The sequence below is a fragment of the Papio anubis genome, chromosome 3 (genome assembly GCF_008728515.1).
Source record: "Papio anubis isolate 15944 chromosome 3, Panubis1.0, whole genome shotgun sequence".
NCBI lineage: Eukaryota > Metazoa > Chordata > Mammalia > Primates > Cercopithecidae > Papio > Papio anubis.
The window spans coordinates 130,834,073-130,855,816 of NC_044978.1; the positions used below are offsets into that span (position 1 = coordinate 130,834,073).

The 21,744-nt window shown below is 41.6% G+C and overlaps 1 protein-coding gene across 1 annotated transcript in view; it reads right to left on the reverse strand.

Annotated features, from left to right (window-relative positions):
- SLC10A6 (solute carrier family 10 member 6) overlaps window positions 1-21,744 on the reverse strand; it is a 33,010-nt gene continuing 11,266 nt past the window's right edge. Inside the window, exons 2-6 of the mRNA XM_003898917.4 lie at window positions 10,358-10,476; window positions 8,853-8,941; window positions 4,886-5,061; window positions 2,332-2,489; window positions 1-336 (exon numbers count right to left, since the gene is read on the reverse strand). Coding sequence (XP_003898966.1) covers window positions 122-336; window positions 2,332-2,489; window positions 4,886-5,061; window positions 8,853-8,941; window positions 10,358-10,476 — 757 coding nt within the window. The 3' untranslated portion in view covers window positions 1-121. The remainder of the gene's footprint in view (window positions 337-2,331; window positions 2,490-4,885; window positions 5,062-8,852; window positions 8,942-10,357; window positions 10,477-21,744) is intronic.

Genomic DNA, 21,744 nt, shown 5'->3' on the forward strand with positions numbered 1-21,744 from the left:
TTCTAACATTGAACACTTAAATATTCACACTGGCCCTACCAACAAGATTCATGTGTCAGCTGCACACTGTCTTTACTGGCCACTGAAAAAGAAGGGTGCCAGTCCAACCAGCAAGTCCCTGCTATTCACATGAAGTGATGTGGCCAACTGGCTCGAGAGCCCTGTGGCAATCCATTGGCCCTGGTGGCCCAGGAGTGACGGCACCTTCTTCATTCACCTCCAAGAAGGCATTGGTCTCTTTGGAAGAAGTCAATTTCCTCATGTGGTAGACATCTGTACAACCTGAGTTCTTTTTTCCGTGTTTGTTCTTCAATCTCCTCTTGTATGTCTGATATGCTAAGTGTTAAAACATACAAGTATTAACAATCACTTTAACAAAGAGTCTAATTTGGTGACACTGTACACTTGTCAATCCTTCAGGTGTCTGGGTGGTATCATGTATGTATAAACACCCAGGAAAAAGAAGGGGGAAGAGAGAAAGTTATGGAACAGAAGGATTCGGTGTATCAGAATGACTCTTTTGTCTGGAGTGAACCATTTGTGATTGAGGCTCATTCATCAGGTTGCTGACAGCTCACAAACTCATATATTCATTCATTCACTCATTCACTTAGTCAGCTGGCAAATCCTGCAAGTGCTTACTAGGAGTAGGACACTCCTGGGCTCTGGGCTGGAGCTGGGAATGAGCTAGAAATGATGCTTCCCTCAGTCTCTCCAAGAGAAGGAATGAAAACATGGGTCTAAGACCAAGAGTTTGACTCTAATATGATTTATCTTATCTATTGGGGAAATTAAGCCCCAGGTATTCCTTATATTGTTATATTGATTGTTATTTCTGTATCAGTACATAATAATAACAATCAGCAATCAGTACATAATCAGTTCTATCAGTAATCACTGAGTCTTGCTCAGACCTAATTCCCTAACAGTGAAAACGTACCATGGCCCAAGATTAAAATATATATATGTATGTGAACATATTAATATATATATTTTTCTTTTTCCACTTTTAGATTCAGGGGGTCTATGTGCATGTTTGCTTCCTGGGTATATGCGGTGATGTTGAGGTTTGAGAAACAAATAATCTTATTACCCAGGTAGTGAGCACCGTACCCAACAGTTCGTTTTTCAACCTCTGCCCCCTCCCTTCCTCTTCTAGTAGTCCCCAGTGTCTATTGCTGCCACCTTTATGTCCATGAGCACTCAATGTTTAGCTCCCACTTATAAGTGAGGTATTTGGTTTTCTGTTCTTGCATTATATATATTTTTTAAATTTATCCTCTGTGAACACACATAATAAATAACTCCAAAGTAATGTATATTTGGCTGCACTCATATGTGCATACACATATCTATTTCAATATTTGTATATGTGTAATATTTCATATTTGAAAAATATTTCACAGCCATTCAGCACAAGTCTTAGTCACAGAAACATTGAAATAACTTGGCATTTGGGAGACCTGAAGGCTTTTAATGAGACCTAACAAACCAACGCTTAAGAGCAGCAAATGTCACTTTGGAGCTCAATGATTGCTCATGGAGATCTTGTCATAACAAGTTACGAAGTCTAAGTTCTGAGAGTGGATTCACTTTTTTCTTTTTTTTCTTTTTTTTTTTTTTTTTTTTTTTGAGAGGGAGTCTCGCTCTGTGGCTCAGGCTGGAGTGCAGTGGCGCGATCTCGGCTCACTGCGAGTTCCACCTCCTGGTTCACGCCATTCTCCTGCCTCAGCCTCCCGAGTAGCTGGGACTACAGGTGACCACCACCACGCCCGGCTAATTTTTTTGTATTTTTAGTAGAGACAGGGTTTCGCCAGGTGTTAGCCAGGATGGTCTCAATCTCCTAACCTCGTGATCCACCCGCCTCGGCCTCCCAAAGTGCTGGGATTACAGGCGTGAGCCACCGCGCCCAGCCATGGATTCACTTTTGTGAAGTATATTTGTTTATAATTATAAGCTCATTTTCAGATTTTTTATATATTTTTCTATGAAACTCCCACTTGTGCCAAACTATCCTGTCTATGCACCTTATCGTCCCCAGAAATGTCAGGCTTTCAAAAAGTGTATCACAGTGTAGTCCCAGCTACTCGGGAGGCTGAGGCAGGAGAATGGCGTGAACCCGGGAGGTGGAGCTTGCAGTGAACAGAGATTGCGCCACGTGCTGCACTCCAGCCTGGGGGACAGAGCCAGACTCCATCCCAAAAAAAAAAAAAAAAAAAAAAAATGCATCACAGGGGCAGCACAGGCAAGTTTGGATTGAAAAAAAAAGGTCGATAAGTTGGGTGAACAATTTTCTGTCAGTTATTTCCTACCCAATGGGAGTTCGCCCACCTGCAACAATAAGAAATCCATCTATCAGCTGGAAGAGTCCATAGGCCAGTGGGAAACTCAACATCTGGACCAAGTGCTCAGCAGTGAAAGATAACTGGAGCATGGTGATGCACATCTGAATATTCTGAGCTCCAGTTTCTAAGGAAATCGTCCTGCACCTAGCAAAGAGAAAAAGTTTCAAGAGTAAAGCACTAGCAATAAGAACTATTCTCACATTTTCTCATATGCATCATAACAATTAGAAGCTATGACCTCAGGCCACAGAAAATGTGTACTCATTCCATAGTTATTTGCTGAATTCCTACTCTGCAGGTGGTCTTCTGAGAGGTACGGTGGAGTGGGGTTTTGCAAACCCTGCTCTAGGCATCTGAGTGAAAAGACAAAATAAACACACAGGAAAGGCTCAGCAGCAACACAAGACAAAGTATGGCCAAAGGCCACGCAGATGTAGAAATTCAGAAAATGGCAGAAGGGGTGAGAGAAGGCTTCACAGAGGAGTGAGATTAAGGATGGAAAAAATAGAAGAAGCTTTTTATGAGGGGGAAATATTATAAAAATTAAAGTGCCAGGGACAGGTGTGAGTGTGGCCTATTCAGCAGGCATTGCATATACTGTAAGCCAATCTGCACAGAGGAGAGGATTGGAGGAGATGAGAAGGGAAGGTTGAGTTAGAGATATGATGCAGGGCATGGTGGCTCATGCCCGTAATCCCAGCACTGAGAGCCAGAAGTGGGAAGATCACTTGAGCCAGGAATTCAAGACCACCCTGGGCAACAGAGTAAGACCCTGTCTCTACAAAAAGAAAAACATATATATATAAAGACATATGAAACAACATAAACTAAACAACACTTAAAAACAAATAAACATGGCCAGGCGCAGTGGCTCATACCTGTAATCTCAGCACTTTGGGAGACCGAGGTGGGTGGATCACCTGAAGTCAGGAGTTTGAGACCAGCCTGGCCAACATGGTGAAACCCTGTCTCTACCAAAAATACAAAAATTAGCCAGGCATGGTGGTACACGCTTCTGTAATCCCAGCTACTTGGGAGGCTGAGGCATGAGAATCGCTTGATCCCAGGAGGCAGAGGTTGCACTCCAGCCTGGGCAACAAAGGTCTCAATAAATAAATAAATAAATAAATAAATAAATAAACAAACAAAAAACCCTAAATAAAGACCAAATACCTAAAATGGTTGTCTTTGGTGAAAGTGTTTGGTAATAATTTTTCTTTTTGCTTTCTACTTTTCTATATTTTATTGGTTTTCTGGTTGCATAAAACGAAATAAACCTCATTTGAAAAAGACAAAGGAGGGAAGAGAGGGAAGACCTGAGCAGGACATTGAGGGCTGAGTTAAGCAGTTTCATGTCTCCAATTTATAAAGGGAGTCTGCAGGGGTTTATACATGGAAGTGAGGAGATAAAAGAGGTGTTTCAGAAAACAAACAAGCATCTGTGTTTAAGTTGGACTGGAATGGGGAAGTAACAAGGGTGTGTAATGAGGGGATGAAATTGCTGTCAATGGTACAGGGCAAGCTCTGTGTTCATACTTTATTTCTACTTACTCTATTGCGTGCTACACTTGCCTCAAACCACCCTCACTTCTTTCAGACTTTTGTCAAGAACTCAGTATGATTAAGCTACAAAGCTGGAACCCACACCTGCACCATTCATGAGCCAAATCTCAGTCCTGGCCTTTGTCAGGCTATCGGGTATGAAAAACATGAGATTGTGGACTACATCTTGCCATAGGAGTACTTTCTGTCCAGAGCCAATTGCATTTCAACCACTCAACAGACTGTGTTCCTAATTGTTAAATTTGGAAGAAAAAAAAAAACCCAGGTCTAAATCCTAACTCCATTTTCTAGCTCTGTGAACTTGGTCAAGTCACTTAATTTCTCTGAAGGATCTGCTCATCAGTAGAATGAGAGTAGTGATAGGATCTACTTCTCAAGCTTGTAGTAAGAAGTAAATGAGATAGATGAGGTAAAGCTTTACCGATCACTTAGTACAATCCTAAATGTTCCCCCAAGTGGACTGGAAGTAGCATAAAGCCAATTAAAAATTCCCATCTTTCACCTTTGGAATTCAACTGCATAATTTACTTTTCTTTAAGAAATTTTTTCTGCTTTTAAAAGTAGTCCATGCTTACTGAAAAGCTTCAAAAATATACCAAGGAAATACTAAAGAACTAAAATTATCCTTACTCTCCCTACTCAAAATTAAACATTGTTACCATATGGTATATTTCTTCCAGTATTTTTTGATGCATAGAACTCTTTTTGCTTTCTTCTACAAAGTGGGAATTAAATACATGTCATTTTCTATTCTTTTTTAACTTAAATTTATCTCTTCTTATCAATTTGGCCTTTGCTTTAATTTACATAAAGAATTACCACAATATTTTCCATGAATTGCCATAAGTTATCCTGCTCCGTTCCACTGTGTAAGTCAAAACTCTTCATGTCTCCTGACACAGGCAGCAAAGCCTGCCAGTGGCAGTGTGTTAACTTTACCTTCCTCAAAAAAAAGTTTATGGATAGTTCAACTATACCTTTGCCAAGACTGGTGGGTAAAAAGTGCCAGCAGAAAACCCGTGACATGGCCAATCAAAGGAAAGATGAAACTGATGGTCAGAAGGGTGATGTCTGAATTCCAAGATCCTTTCGCCAGGACCACACCAGCAACTGCGACCACCAGAAGGAGGACCCCACCAACAATGGCCCCAATCTGAAGCAAACAATAAAATAAGTGCATATAAACTCAGGGTTTTTTGCTCTATGATACAAAGTCCATCGAGGTTGTAAAATGCTTGGGATCTAGAAATTTTAGAACAAAGTAGGGACTTAGAGATGACTGAATCCAATTTCACTTTGTAGAGGAGAAATCTGAGTTCCAAACTGGTCAAGTAACTTGCCTATGCTAGAAATGGGTGGAATTTGACACAAATCTAAGTCTTGTTTTAGCACATCTACTTTTCCCTTCAAGTAGAAGATTTTGCCAGAAAGATTGGGAGCAGAGTTTTATTGTGAGTAGAACAAAAGTGCAAAATGAATGAGATCTGACAATGAGCTTCCAACACCCCTGCACACACCTCTGTGACCCTCTGCTTGTGACCTCCAGTCTGCCCTGCCTGACCATCTGCCTCCCCTCCCACCGCCCCTTCAACCACCAGCAGCTGCCTGCTGCTTTGGTCCCTGTCCTTCTCCCCTCCAAATAAAATCTACCCATTCTTCATTGGACAATCTGAGCTAATACTCATGATCACATGAGAAATACTGATGGAGACCTCTATCCTCTCCCAAATGGATACTGTTTCTTACTTTTGTTGTTTAACAAGAACAGAAACAAAAAGCCAACAATAACAAAAACAAATTTGAGTTTTAGATAAAATAGGAAGGAAGGATGGCCTAGGGTATTTTGGGAAAATCAGGATCTTGGCAAGCTCCTGTTCATATCATGTAGACAGTAAACTGTGTACCTAGTTACAGTGTCAAACTTGATTTGAAATGATTCAGGATGTGAAGGAGGGTGGTCGTAGGAAACTAGAGAAGACAACAAACCATATACCCAATATACCATAAATGTGTTCTGGGGGTCATTTTTACTGTTTAAATACAGAGACAGACTAGACCCCTGCCTAAGAAAAAGATGCTAAGACATAAGAAAGCCTCTTGGCCAGGCAAGGTGGTTCATGTCTGTAATCTCAGAACTTCGGGAGGCCGAGGTGGGCAGATCATCTGAGGTCAGAAGTTTAAGACATCCCGGCCAACATGGCAAAATTCTATCTCTGCTAAAAAAAAAAATACAAAAATCACCCAGGTATGGTGGCACATGCCTGTAATCCCAGCTATTCAGGAGGCTGAGGCGGGAGACTTACTTGAACCCGGGAGGTGGAGGTTGCAGTGAGCCAAGATTGAGCCACTGCACTCCAGCCTGGGTGACAGAGCCAGACTCCGTTTAAAAAAGAAAAGAAAAGAAAAGAAAGAAAAATGAAAGAAAGCCTCTGAATGTAACATCCCCTCTTCCTCTCTCTACCAAAGATTTCAAAGTTTAAAATCCACCAAGAGCAAATGAGGAACACTTAAGTTTGTTCAGAAAATGTGTCAGATTTAAAATTAAAATAGAACCAAGAACAGAGAATGAAGATATACTAAAATAATGATAACATTAGCCTAGTTTTTTTTTTTACTAAGGTGCTGTAGAATATTTATGCATATTATTAAATGTTTTGCCATAAATCCTATGAAATACCCAAAAGAAAAGAGTTTTCAATCTGCTCTTTACAGCAAATAAAACTGACATGTAAAAAAATTGTATCTGGTTTCTCCACTGACACTGATGGATTGATAACGGAGCTGGAAACTCCAAAATCATGATTTTTGCTGTTGTTGTTGTTAAATGCCCTTTTAAGAAAAATAATCAAAGATAGAGTATTTGAAAAGCAAGAAGTGGCCGGGCGCAGTGGCTCAAGCCTGTAATCCCAGCATGTTGGGAGGCCAAGACAGGCAGATCACGAGGTCAAGAGATCGAGACCATCCTGGCTAATACGGTGAAACCCCGTCTCTACTGAAAAATAGAAAAAACTAGCTGAGCGAGATGGCGGGCGCTTGTAGTCCCAGCTACTCGGGAGGCTGAGGCAGAAGAATGGCGTAAACCCGGGAGGCAGAGCTTGCAGTGAGCTGAGATCCGGCCACTGCACTCCAGCCTGGGTGACAGACCGAGACTCCGTCTCAAAAAAAAAAAAAAAAAAAGAAAGAAAAGCAAGAAGTTTCCATGATCATTTCCCTCCTCTTGTTTTGAAACAAAATCATAACTACCACACTGGAAATTTTCTCCTACTGAAATAACAATAATAAATGTGGAAAAGGGGCCAGGCACAGTGGCTCATGCCTGTGATCCCAACACTGGGAGGCCAAGGCAGGAGGATTCCTTGAGGCCAGGAGTTGCAAACCAGCTGGGCAACAGAGCAAGACCCCATCTCTAAAAAAAATTTATTTTTATTAGTAGGGCAGGATGGTGCATGCCTGTAGTGCTAGCTACCTCAGAGCTTGAGATGGGAGCATCATTTGAGCCTAGGAGATCAAGGTTGCAGTGAGCTATGATTGTGTCATTGCACTCCAGCCTGAGTGACAGAGCGAGACCCTGTCTCAAAAACTTAATTAATTTTTAAAAATAAATGTGGAAAAGATGGGACTGTATTCCATGAGTTCAGCTAAAAAAAGAGAGTGAAAATCAAGTGTGCACCATTGATGTTAAAGTCATCCACGTGCATTACAAATGTACTATACTAGGCCATCTTCCAGCTCTCTGTGCCCAGCTGATTTGTCTGCTTGGCAAGCCCTCTCCTCTCCTTCTCCATCGCACTGAAGGAATGGTGGGAGTTGTTTGGCCTTGTGCCTAACTGGAAAAATAGGGTCCATTGGCACAGGCATATGGAGTGGCGATGTTCTGTGAGGTAGAGCCAAACGATAAACCACAAAACAAAACTAACTGAGATTTACTACCTGAAACTCCAAGTAACCCCAAATGTTTCTTTCTTTATAAATGTAAAATATAACCAAAACATTTTTTAAATTTTCATGAAAGCCACACATATTATAACCTTCTATCTGCTAAAGTGATACATAATCAGAAAAAAAATGGAAAGCACCCCTAGGAGACTCACATCCTTGTTAAGAATGCCTCCTCTTCACGTTTTGTTTTTTTGTTTTGTTTTGTTATTAGAGATGGGGTCTCACTCTGTGATCCAGGCTCGAGTGCAATGGCACGATCATGGCTCACTGAAGCCTCAGCCTCCTGGCCTCAAGCAATCCTCCCACCTCAGCCTCCCAAAGTTCTGGGATTACAGATGTAAGCTGCTGCACCTGGCCTCTTGAATTATTTTTAAAAACCATTTAACAGAGACATTTGCTTGTTTCTCCAGTAGACAAAGGGCAAGACTGCAAAGACAAGAGGAGGTAGAAAGTTCTAGTCACCATCATTCCATAGCTAGACTCCTCAGTGCTCTCTGGATGATTTCATTTAAACAGTCTTATTCATGTAGTCAGCAGCCCTTGCTCATGTGTACAAACGACAGCTTTGGCAGTGCCCCCAGGAATGCTTCTGCAAGACAGCCCTTCCTCTTACTCTTCCAATAAACCAGCCATATTCCTAATGGGCGCCCTTCCATGCTCACTTAAACAGCTTCTGCCTCAAGAGCACCTGTGTGAAGCCTTGTGCATGCATGGGCCTGGGCTCTTCTGTCCACACACAGCTTTAGCTTTTCTGACACTAAATCAATAGTTGCTTGTTTTCCAGGGCGTCATAAGCCTCGGGGTACAGGCCTATGGGAGTGGCAGAGCAAGGCTTACAGGGTGGAGGAAATACAATCACTGGATCCAAAACCGCAGGACGTGTAAGGAGAATTTCTGGGTGTGAGGCTGTACTCGCCAAGCTCACTTGTCCCAGCCACTGCTCGCTTCTGTCTTTCAGGCCCCTGAGTCTGAGGATGTGCCAACAGTGGCCAGGGAGTTGCTCACCTTGAGAATGATTTTGGATTGTTTTGGCCATCTGTAATTCACACAGACACCGAAGGCCACGGGGATAGTCAGGCACACAAGGGTAATTCCTAAAGAGAAGAAAAATCCATCAGTGTTTTCCCTGTCACCCTGACTGCACAGCACTTCTCAACAACTTCCATTTCATTTAGATAACAGCTTTAAACTGACATTTTCCCATGCCACTTTCCAAATCTGGACGAATGCCTACAATATTGGCTCCAAAGTTATATAAGCTCCTCATAACATTTTGTGTCTTGTTTGTGAGTGCCTTTCAGAACATATTATCAAAGCAGAATATATTAAATAACTTACTGATCAGAAAAAAGTTGCACATAAAATCATAGTTTCTAAATTAAGGTTTCCCTCAAGTTTTACAGATTCAGTGGGCTCCCGCTGTTGTGAGGAAGTGGTTTCATTCATGGTTTTGAACTATGGGCCATGGGTTGTAAGCCCTCAAGGTGTTTATCTGATACACCAGACTGACACTGACAGTCTTAAGAATCATAATGTCAGCCAGGCGTGGTGACTCACACCTGTAATCCTAGCACTTTGGGAAGCCAAGGTGGGCGGATTGCCTGAGCTCAAGAGTTTGAGACCAGCCTGGGCAACACGGTGAAACCCAATCCCTACTAAATACAAAAAAAATTAGCCGGGTGTGGTGGTGTGAACCTGTAGTCCCAGCTACTCGGGAGGCTGAGGCAGGAGAAGGCAGAAGCTGCAGTGAGCCGAGATCACACCACTGCACTCCAGCCTGAGTGATAGAGCCAAACTCTTTCTCAAAAAAAAAAAAATAGTACCTATCACTTCTCCAAAAACTGACCATACTAGAAAAGGCAGATCATTTCACCACATTTCTCTTCTAAGCTTGGTAAACCCACAGAGATCTTTAGGAAAATGGCAGACTTTAATGAGAAATAGTATTCAGAAGAGGAGACAATGAAAGAGATATGGGTGTGACTGTGACATGTAGATGAGTTTTCATAATCAGTAAGAATTATTTACATTCAACCTCCATGAAAAAGTCAAGGTTCTCAGGCAATGTGAAAGGTGGTCACAGGAAGGTCTACTTAGAGCCACTAGATCCAGTTAAACCTTGGAGCATAAAGAGTCCAGTTGCTTTATAGTCTATAGAAGGGTTTGATCCTTGCTTTTTCAAAGTAAATTATCTGGCTTTCTTTTTTTTTTCAAAAATGCACTCTTGTAGGGGTGAAATTTTGCACTTTGTAGTCATATTCCCAGGTTAGAACTCCAGTACTGTACTCACCAGCTGCATAATTTTGATCAAGTTACTAAACCTCTTGAAGCCTAAAGGTTTAGGAGATTGAGCTGGTGACAGAATCTACACTGTAGGGTTCTTTAAGGAATTAAATTAGGTACTAAAAAAAAAAAAAAGTCCCTGCATAAAGAGTTATGTAATTAAGAGCAGCTATTATTAGTGTCATCACCATTACTGTTAGTCCTCCATTTCCCAGGCCCATACAGACCTATGTTCTGATAAGGAATGGTGAGATTCTGCTGAAGACTCCAGGACCAGGCGTAGAGATAAATGCAGAGTGGCATCATTCCCAGGGCGGCCACGGTGGAACAGGTTGTCATACTGATGCTGAAATTAAAATTAATACAATGCTTAGGAGGGAGCAATGGACATGAATTACTTAGTCTTTACCAGAAACAACTCCTGGGACACAATTTCCTAGAGATTACATGGACTAAGCTCCTTGGAGCTCATTTCTCTCCTATTATTTAACAAACGATGGCTATATTTGTGGTCTACAAAGAGATTTCCAGCAGTTCTTGTCATCCATCAATTACCTCATATTTATTTTCCTATCTACTTGCCTTAAACATTCTGCTACAGGCACTATAGAATTCTTCTCTTATCTAGTTCTTTTTTATTGAAGTATAATCCACAAGCCATAAAATTCATCATTTTAAATTATACAATTCAGCAGTTTTTAGTATAGTCACAACATTATGCATTAATAGCACCATTTCCAGGATACTTTCATCATCTCAGAAAGAAACCCCATCCCCATTAGCAGTCATTCCCCAGTCCCTGCTTCCCCCGGCCCTTAACCAGCACAAATCTACTTTCCATCTTTACAGGATTACCTGTTCTGGATATCTTAGATGAACAGAATCATACATGTAGCCTTTTTTCTGTGTCTAGCTTCTTTCCCTTAGCATAACATTTTCAAGGTTTGATAACAGTTTGACTGTCCTCTCCAACTCTCATGGTGAAATGTGATTCCCAACGTTGGAGGTGAGGGCAAGTGGGAAATGTCCGGGTCACAGGGGCACATCCCTCCTGAACAGGTTGGTGCCATTCTCATGGGATTCACTGAGTTCTCACTCAGTTCTTTTTTTTTTTTTTTTTTAATTTATTTATTATTACTATACTTTAAGTTGTAGGGTACATGTGCATAACGTGCAGGTTTGTTACATATGTATACTTGTGCCATGTTGGTGTGCTGCACCCATCAACTCGTCATTTACATCAGGTATAACTCCCAATGCTATCCCTCCCCCTTCCCCCCTCCCCATGATAGGCCCCGGTGTGTGATGTTCCCCCTCCTGAGTCCAAGTGATCTCATTGTTCAGTTCCCACCTATAAGTGAGAACATGCGGTGTTTGGTTTTCTGTTCTTGTGATAGTTTGCTAAGAATGATGGTTTCCAGCTGCATCCATGTCCCTACAAAGGACACAAACTTATCCTTTTTTATGGCTGCATAGTATTCCATGGTGTATATGTGCCACATTTTCTTAATCCAATCTGTCACTGATGGACATTTGGGTTGATTCCAAGTCTTTGCTATTGTGAATAGTGCTGCAATAAACATACGTGTGCATGTGTCTTTATAGCAGCATAATTTATAATCCTTTGGGTATATACCCAGTAATGGGATGGGTGGGTCATATGGTACATCTAGTTCTAGATCCTTGAGGAATCGCCATACTGTTTTCCATAATGGTTGAACTAGTTTACAATCCCACCAACAGTGTAAAAGTGTTCCTATTTCTCCACATCCTCTCCAGCACCTGTTGTTTCCTGACTTTTTCATGATCGCCATTCTAACTGGTGTGAGATGGTATCTCATTGTGGTTTTGATTTGCATTTCTCTGATGGCCAGTGATGATGAGCATTTTTTCATGTGTCTGTTGGCTGTATGAATGTCTTCTTTTGAGAAATGTCTGTTCATATCCTTTGCCCACTTTTTGATGGGGTTGTTTGTTTTTTTCTTGTAAATTTGTTTGAGTTCTTTGTAGCTTCTGGATATTAGCCCTTTGTCAGATGAGTAGATTGCAAAGATTTTCTCCCATTCTGTAGGTTGCCTGTTCACTCTGATGGTAGTTTCTTTTGCTGTGCAGAAGCTCTTTAGTTTAATGAGATCCCATTTGTCAATTTTGGCTTTTGCTGCTGTTGCTTTTGGTGTTTTAGACATGAAGTCTTTGCCCATGCCTATGTCCTGAATGGTACTACCTAGGTTTTCCTCTAGGGTTTTTATGGTATTAGGTCTAACATTTAAGTCTCTAATCCATCTTGAATTAATTTTCGTATAAGGAGTAAGGAAAGGATCCAGTTTCAGCTTTCTACTTATGGCTAGCCAATTTTCCCAGCACCATTTATTAAATAGGGAATCCTTTCCCCATTTCTTGTTTCTCTCAGGTTTGTCAAAGATCAGATGGTTGTAGATGTGTGGTATTATTTCTGAGGCCTCTGTTCTGTTCCATTGGTCTATATCTCTGTTTTGGTACCAGTACCATGCTGTTTTGGTTACTGTAGCCTTGCAGTATAGTTTGAAGTCAGGTAGCGTGATGCCTCCAGCTTTGTTCTTTTGACTTAGGATTGTCTTGGAGATGCGGGCTCTTTTTTGGTTCCATATGAACTTTAAAGCAGTTTTTTCCAATTCTGTGAAGAAACTCATTGGTAGCTTGATGGGGATGGCATTGAATCTATAAATTACCTTGGGCAGTATGGCCATTTTCACGATATTGATTCTTCCTATCCATGAGCATGGTATGTTCTTCCATTTGTTTGTGTCCTCTTTTATTTCACTGAGCAGTGGTTTGTAGTTCTCCTTGAAGAGGTCCTTTACATCCCTTGTAAGTTGGATTCCTAGGTATTTTATTCTCTTTGAAGCAATTGTGAATGGAAGTTCATTCATGATTTGGCTCTGTGTTTGTCTGTTATTGGTGTATAAGAATGCTTGTGATTTTTGCACATTAATTTTGTATCCTGAGACTTTGCTGAAGTTGCTTATCAGCTTAAGGAGATTTTGGGCTGAGACAATGGGGTTTTCTAAATATACAATCATGTCATCTGCAAACAGGGACAATTTGACTTCTTCTTTTCCTAACTGAATACCCTTGATTTCTTTCTCTTGCCTAATTGCCCTAGCCAGAACTTCCAACACTATGTTGAATAGGAGTGGTGAGAGAGGGCATCCCTGTCTTGTGCCAGTTTTCAAAGGGAATTTTTCCAGTTTTTGCCCATTCAGTATGATATTGGCTGTGGGTTTGTCATAAATAGCTCTTATTATTTTGAGGTACGTTCCATCAATACCGAATTTATTGAGCATTTTTAGCATGAAGGGCTGTTGAATTTTGTCAAAAGCCTTTTCTGCATCTATTGAGATAATCATGTGGTTCTTGTCTTTGGTTCTGTTTATATGCTGGATTATGTTTATTGATTTGCGAATGTTGAACCAGCCTTGCATCCCAGGGATGAAGCCCACTTGATCATGGTGGATAAGCTTTTTGATGTGTTGCTGAATCCGGTTTGCCAGTATTTTATTGAGGATTTTTGCATCGATGTTCATCAGGGATATTGGTCTAAAATTCTCTTTTTTTGTTGTGTCTCTGCCAGGCTTTGGTATCAGGATGATGTTGGCCTCATAAAATGAGTTAGGGAGGATTCCCTCTTTTTCTATTGATTGGAATAGTTTCAGACGAAATGGTACCAACTCCTCCTTGTACCTCTGGTAGAATTCAGCTGTAAATCCATCTGGTCCTGGACTTTTTTTGGTTGGTAGGCTATTAATTATTGCCTCAATTTCAGAGCCTGCTATTGGTCTATTCAGGGATTCAACTTCTTCCTGGTTTAGTCTTGGAAGAGTGTAAGTGTCCAGGAAATTATCCATTTCTTCTAGATTTTCCAGTTTATTTGCGTAGAGGTGTTTATAGTATTCTCTGATGGTAGTTTGTATTTCTGTGGAGTCGGTGGTGATATCCCCTTTATCATTTTTAATTGCGTCGATTTGATTCTTCTCTCTTTTCTTCTTTATTAGTCTTGCTAGTGGTCTGTCAATTTTGTTGATCTTTTCAAAAAACCAACTCCTGGATTCATTGATTTTTTGGAGGGTTTTTTGTGTCTCTATCTCCTTCAGTTCTGCTCTGATCTTACTTATTTCTTGCCTTCTGCTAGCTTTCGAATGTGTTTGCTCTTGCTTCTCTAGTTCTTTTAATTGCGATGTTAGAGTGTCAATTTTAGATCTTTCCTGCTTTCTCTTGTGGGCATTTAGTGCTATAAATTTCCCTCTACACACTGCTTTAAATGTGTCCCAGAGCTTCTGGTATGTTGTATCTTTGTTCTCATTGGTTTCAAGGAACATCTTTATTTCTGCCTTCATTTCATTATGTACCCAGTAGTCATTCAGGAGCAGGTTGTTCAGTTTCCATGTAGTTGAGCAGTTTTGATTGAGTTTCTTAGTCCTGAGTTCTAGTTTCATTGCACTGTGGTCTGAGAGACAGTTTGTTATAATTTCTGTTCTTGTACATTTGCTGAGGAGTGCTTTACTTCCAATTACATGGTCAATTTTGGAGTAAGTACAATGTGGTGCTGAGAAGAATGTATATTCTGTTGATTTGGGGTGGAGAGTTCTATAGATGTTTATTAGGTCTGCTTGCTGCAGAGATGAGTTCAATTCCTGGATATCCTTGTTAACTTTCTGTCTCGTTGATCTGTCTAATGTTGACAGTGGAGTGTTGAAGTCTCCCATTATTATTGTATGGGAGTCTAAGTCTCTTTGTAAGTCTCTAAGGACTTGCTTTATGAATCTGGGTGCTCCTGTATTGGGTGCATATATATTTAGGATAGTTAGCTCTTCCTGTTGAATTGATCCCTTTACCATTATGTAATGGCCTTCTTTGTCTCTTTCGATCGTTGATGGTTTAAAGTCTGTTTTATCAGAGACTAGTATTGCAACCCCTGCTTTTTTTTGTTCTCCATTTGCTTGGTAAATCTTCCTCCATCCCTTTATTTTGAGCCTATGTATGTCTCTGCGTGTGAGATGGGTCTCCTGAATACAGCAGACTGATGGGTCTTGACTCTTTATCCAGTTTGCCAGTCTGTGTCTTTTCATTGGAGCATTTAGTCCATTTACATTTAAGGTTAAGATTGTTATGTGTGAACTTGATCCTGCCATTATGATATTAACTGGTTATTTTGCTCGTTAGTTGATGCAGTTTCTTCCTAGCCTCGATGGTCTTTACATTTTGGCATGTTTTTGCAATGGCTGGTACCGGTTGTTCCTTTCCATGTTGAGTGCTTCCTTCAGGGTCTCTTGTAAGGCAGGCCTAGTGGTGACAAAATCTCTAAGCATTTGCTTATCTGTAAAGGATTTTATTTCTCCTTCACTTATGAAACTTAGTTTGGCTGGATATGAAATTCTGGGTTTAAAATTCTTTTCTTTAAGAATGTTGAATATTGGCCCCCACTCTCTTCTGGTTTGTAGAGTTTCTGCTGAGAGATCTGCTGTTAGTCTGATGGGCTTCCCTTTGTGGGTAACCCGACCTTTCTCTCTGGCTGCCCTTAAGATTTTTTCCTTCATTTCAACTTTGGTGAATCTGGCAATTATGTGTCTTGGAGTTGCTCTTCTCGAGGAGTATCTTTGGGGCGTTCTCTGTATTTCCTGGATTTGAATGTTGGCCTGCCCTACTAGGTTGGGGAAGTTCTCCTGGATGATATCCTGAAGAGTGTTTTCCAACTTGGTTCCATTTTCCCCCTCACTTTCAGGCACCCCAATCAGACGTAGATTTGGTCTTTTTACATAATCCCATACTTCTTGCAGGCTTTGTTCATTTCTTTTTCTTCTTTTTTCTTTTGGTTTCTCTTCTCGCTTCATTTCATTCATTTGATCCTCAATCGCTGATACTCTTTCTTCCAGTTGATCGAGTCGGTTACTGAAGCTTGTGCATTTGTCACGTATTTCTCGTGTCATGGTTTTCATCTCTTTCATTTCGTTTATGACCTTCTCTGCATTAATTACTCTAGCCATCAATTCTTCCACTTTTTTTCAAGATTTTTAGTTTCTTTGCGCTGGGTACGTAATTCCTCCTTTAGCTCTGAGAAATTTGATGGACTGAAGCCTTCTTCTCTCATCTCATCAAAGTCATTCTCCGTCCAGCTTTGATCCGTTGCTGGCGATGAGCTGCGCTCTTTTGCCGGGGGAGATGCGCTCTTATTTTTTGAATTTCCAGCTTTTCTGCCCTGTTTTTTCCCCATCTTTGTGGTTTTATCTGCCTCTGCTCTTTGATGATGGTGATGTACTGATGGGGTTTTGGTGTAGGTGTCCTTCCTGTTTGATAGTTTTCCTTCTAACAGTCAGGACCCTCAGCTGTAGGTCTGTTGGAGATTGCTTGAGGTCCACTCCAGACCCTGTTTGCCTGGGTATCAGCAGCAGAGGCTGCAGAAGATAGAATATTTCTGAACAGCGAGTGTACCTGTCTGATTCTTGCTTTGGAAGCTTCCTCTCAGGGGTGTACTCCACCCTGTGAGGTGTGGGGTGTCAGACTGCCCCTAGTGGGGGATGTCTCCCAGTTAGGCTACTCAGGGGTCAGGGACCCACTTGAGCAGGCAGTCTGTCCCTTCTCAGATCTCAACCTCCGTGTTGGGAGATCCACTGCTCTCTTCAAAGCTGTCAGACAGAGTCGTTTGCGTCTGCAGAGGTTTCTGCTGTGTTTGTTATTGTTTACTGTGCCCTGTCCCCAGAGGTGGAGTCTACAGAGACAGGCAGGTTTCCTTGAGCTGCTGTGAGCTCCACCCAGTTCGAGCTTCCCAGCAGCTTTGTTTACCTACTTAAGCCTCAGCAATGGTGGGCGCCCCTCCCCCAGCCTCGCTGCTGCCTTGCCGATAGATCACAGACTGCTGTTCTAGCAATGAGGGAGGCTCTGTGGGTGTGGGACTCTCCCGGCCAGGTGTGGGATATGATCTCCTGGTGTGCCTGTTTGCTTAAAGCGCAGTATTGGGGTGGGAGTTACCCGATTTTCCAGGTGTTGTGTGTCTCAGTTCCCCTGGCTAGGAAAAGGGATTCCCTTCCCCCTTGCGCTTCCCAGGTGAGACAATGCCTCGCCCTGCTTCAGCTCTCGCTGGTCGGGCTGCAGCAGCTGACCAGCACCGATCGTCCGGCACTCCCCAGTGAGATGAACCCAGTACCTCAGTTGAAAATGCAGAAATCACCGGTCTTCTATGTCGCTCGCGCTGGGAGTTGGAGACTGGAGCTGTTCCTATTCGGCCATCTTGCTCCCGACCCTCACTCAGTTCTTATGAGCTCTAGTTGTTAAAAAGAGTCTGACACCTCCTTCCCCTCTCTTACCATGTGATGCCTGCTCCTCTTCCCCTTCCACCATGGGTGGGGTCTTCATGAGGCCCTCACCAGACGCAGATGCTGGCACTATACTTCCTATGTACAGCCTGCAGACCCACTAGCCAAATAAACCTGTTTTCCTTAGAAATTACCTACCCTCAGGTATTCCTTTATGGCAACACAAATGGGATAAGACAAGGTTTATCCATGTTTTAACATATATCAGAGCTTCATTCTTTTTATGTCCTTATTCTATTAATATAGTGCATCACATTGATTTTTCTGCATATTGAATCAACTTTGCATTTTGAAATAAATCATATTTGGTCTTGGTGTATAATCCTAGATTCAATGTGATAGTATTTTTTATTGAAAATTTGTGCATGTATATTCATAAGAAGTATTGATCTACAGTTTTCTTTTCTTGTGATATCTAGTTTTGGTACCAAGGGGATTGGAAGTGTATTAGGCTGTTTGCATAGCCATAAAGAAATACCTGAGGCTGGGTAATTTATAAAGGAGGGTCAAAGATCTGCAGGCAGTACAAGCATGGTTCCAGCATCTGCTCCTGGTGAGGACCTCAGGAAGTTCACAATCACGGCAGAAGGCAAAGGGGAAGCGGGAGCAGGCATCTCACATGGCCAGAGGGGGTGCAAGAGAGTGAGAAAGGGGAGATCCCAGACTTTTAAACAATCAGATCTCATGTGAACTAACTAAGCAAGAACTCACTTATCACCAAAGAGATGGCATTAACCATTCATGAGAGATCCACCCCATGATCCAGTCGCCTCCCACCAGGCCCCACCTCCAATACTGGAATCACATTTCAACATGAGATGTGGAGAGAACAAACACCCAAACCATATCAGCAAGTTAGAATGCCACAAAGCTGACTAAACGCCTGCCCAGTGTGAAGTGCTAATAAATATCTGTCAGGAAGAAGTCACCCAAACACCACATGCCATAAGCTCCCCATTGGATAGGGCAGTGGCCCCCACAGTCGCTGACCTGCAGACAGAGCAAGTTGGTTAGGGCAAGGGAGGGTACAGAACCACAGAGAAAGGGAACTGATGTGAGATGCTAGACTGAATTAAGAATTCTGTTTCAATTCTGATATCGTGTGATCCTATGATTAGAAACTGGGTTTGGGCCAAGTGTGGTGGTTCACGCCTGGGATCCCAGCACTTTGGGAGGCCAAGGCAGGCAGATCACCTGAGGTCAGGAGTTTGAGACCAGCCTGGCCAACATGGTGAAACTCTGTCTGTACGAACAATACAAAAATTAGCTGGGGGTGGTGTCAGGCACCTGTAATCCCAGCTACTTGGGAGGCTGAGGCAGGATAATCACTTGAACCCAGGAGGCGGAGGTTGCAGTGAGCCAAGATCATGCCACTGCACTCCAGCCTGGGCAACAGAGTGAAACTCCATCTCAAAAAAAAGAAAAAAGATGAAAGAAAAGAAAGAAAGAGAAGAAGGAAGGAAGGAAGGAAGGAAGGAAGGAAGGAAGGAAGGAAGGAAGGAAGGAAGGAAGGAAAGAAAGAGAGAGAAAGAAAGAAAAGAAAGAAAGAAAGAAAGAAGAAAAAAAGAAAAGAAAAGAAAAGAAAGGAAGGAATGAAGGAAGGAAAGAAAGAGAGAGAAAAAAGAAAGAAAGAAAGAAAGAAAGAAAGAAAGAAAGAAAGAAAGAAAGAAAGAAAGAAAGAAAGAAAGAAAGAAAGAAAGAAAAAAGAAAAGAAAAGAAAGCAAGGAATGAAGGAAGGAAGGAAGGAAGGAAGGAAGGAAGGAAGGAAGGAAGGAAGGAAGGAAGGAAAGAAGGAAGGAAGAGGAGGGAGAAACTGAGATTTGACATTGAAGTAGAGTGGTGAGTTAGAGTACAAATTAAGATTTCTAGACTTCAAAATGATGGTGTGATACACAAAAAAGCTGAGTCACTTAGCATCAATTTGAGGGGTTGTGTTAAGTAAGGTGATAGTGGGACATCCAGTCTTTGGTGAACAAACCTGGGAAGATTTCTAAAGACAATTAGTCTGTTTATCTCTGTCATTATTGGGGTTGTCTCTGGCCACCTTGGAAAGTGAAATGTGGGTTTGTGAGCTGGATGAACCAAACCAAAACCAACAGCCATGCTACATAGTTTTACCAGGAAAACAACTGAGACCATCAGAAGGAAGTTGTGGTCTTTGTTCAACAAATCCAGAATGATTTCTAATGGAAAACTGGTTTGTTTATCTCTATTATTATTGAGGTTAATTGTCTCTAAGTAAAAAGGCTAACACATCTTAAGTGCAACAGACCTTAAGAACTTTTAAGTACCTAATGTCTGTGGTGGAGGGGGAAGAGTACTTGGTTTGGAGTCCTCAAAAACTGTGTATCGTGATTACTGCTATGGTCTGAATGTGTCCTTCAAAATTCATAGGCTGGAAGTCAAATCCTTAAGGCAACAGTATTGAGAGATGGAGCTTTCTGGGAGGTGTTTAGATCATGATGAATCCACCTTCATAAATGAATTAATGCCATTTTAAGAGGACTCCACCAAGGAAGTTTATTCCTTTTTGCCCTTCTCTCTTCCACCACATGAGGAGCAAGAAGGCCCTCACCAGACAATAGTTGCCAGCTATTGATCTTAGACTTCCCAGCCTCCAGAATGTAAGAGAATAATTTCTCTTCTCTATACATTACCCAGTCTCGGGTATCCTGTATAGCAGCACAAAATGTACTAAGACAATTACTATACTGTTATTGCATTATATGAACTAAGTTACTGCTTCACACATTTGTAATTTGTTATTTTTTGTTGTTTTTTGAAATGGAGTCCCACTCTGTCACCCAGGCTGGAGTGCAGTGGCTCAATCTCGGCTCACTGCAACCTCCGCCTCCTGGGTTCAAGTGATTCTCCTGCCTCAGCCTCCTGAGTAGCTGGGATTACAGATGCCTGCCACCACACCCGGGTAATTTTTGTACTTTTAGTAGAGACAGGGTTTCACTATGTTGGCCAGGCTGTCTCGAACTCCTGACCTCAGGTGATCTACCCGCCTTGGCCTCCTAAAGTGCGTGAGCCACCACACCTGGCCATAATATATTGTGTTTTTGTATTTTCCATATATATTTTTAGTCTACATTTTTTATTTAGGGAAAAGCACTTAGCTACATTAACTGATAGTTAATATTTTATGTATTTTAAAGCCTCCTGTGCTCTAAACCAGGGAGAGGAAGAAGAGCCCATGGTGCATGTAGAGAAAGGAAAGAAAGAGAGAAAGGAAAGAGAAAGAAAGAAAGGAAGGAAAGAGAAAGAAAGAAAGAAAGAAAAAGAAAGAAAAAGAAAGAAAGAAAGAAAGAAAGAAAGAAAGAAAGAAAGAAAGAAAGAAAGAAAGAAAGAAAGAAAGAAAGAAAGAAAGAGGGAGGGAGGGAAGGAAGGAGGGAAGGAGGGAGGGAGGAGGGAGGGAAGGAAGGAAGGAAGGAAGGAAGGAAGGAAGGAAGGAAGGAAAACTGAGATTTGAGAAGCAAATAAGCAAAACATCATGTTGTACACCATAAATATATATAATTTAACTTGTCAATTAAAAATAAAATTTAAAAAAGAAGTCAGTGGAGAGCTGGGAGGTTATATTTCATGACAGCTAACAAAAGAGAGCTCCCAAATGAAGGTAAAAATCAGAGAGGATGAGAACTGAAGAACTAGATTCAGTACCATTCAACCTTACCTCACTTTTTGGTGCCTTCCATCCCAAATCTATTCTTTCCATCTCAATCTCACTCCCAATCCCCAAGCTAAGGCTGTATTTTGTACTTACTTGAGTGATAGAACCAGTGAAAGAATGCATTAGTAAAATTAGGGGAAAGAAAATAAATGGAAAGAAGATACCCATCAGACCAGTCAGATATTTTATCTTTCAATTTGCTGGAAAAAATTACACAATCTGTTTAAGCACGTACGTACTGTATAGACACTGTGCTCATTCTGTGTACAAGACACAAATGACTGACAGACTGAGAAGCAGACTGCCCTCTGCTCTACAAAGGAGAAGGAGGAGGCCCTTCATATGTCAAGGTCTTCTGCAGAGACAGCGAGGGTCCTTCAGCACTTTATTGGGTCTACAAGTCATCCATCACTCTTCCTCCTAATCTATATCACCATTGCTTCCATCCAATTACCCTGCCTATAAAACAATACGTCTATGACTACTTCAACATTTTCTGCCAGGAGAATGTTTATACTCTTGACAAAGCAGCATCTATTTTACTTCAATGATACTAAAAAGATTCCCTCTGCGCTCTCACTCATTGCTGGTA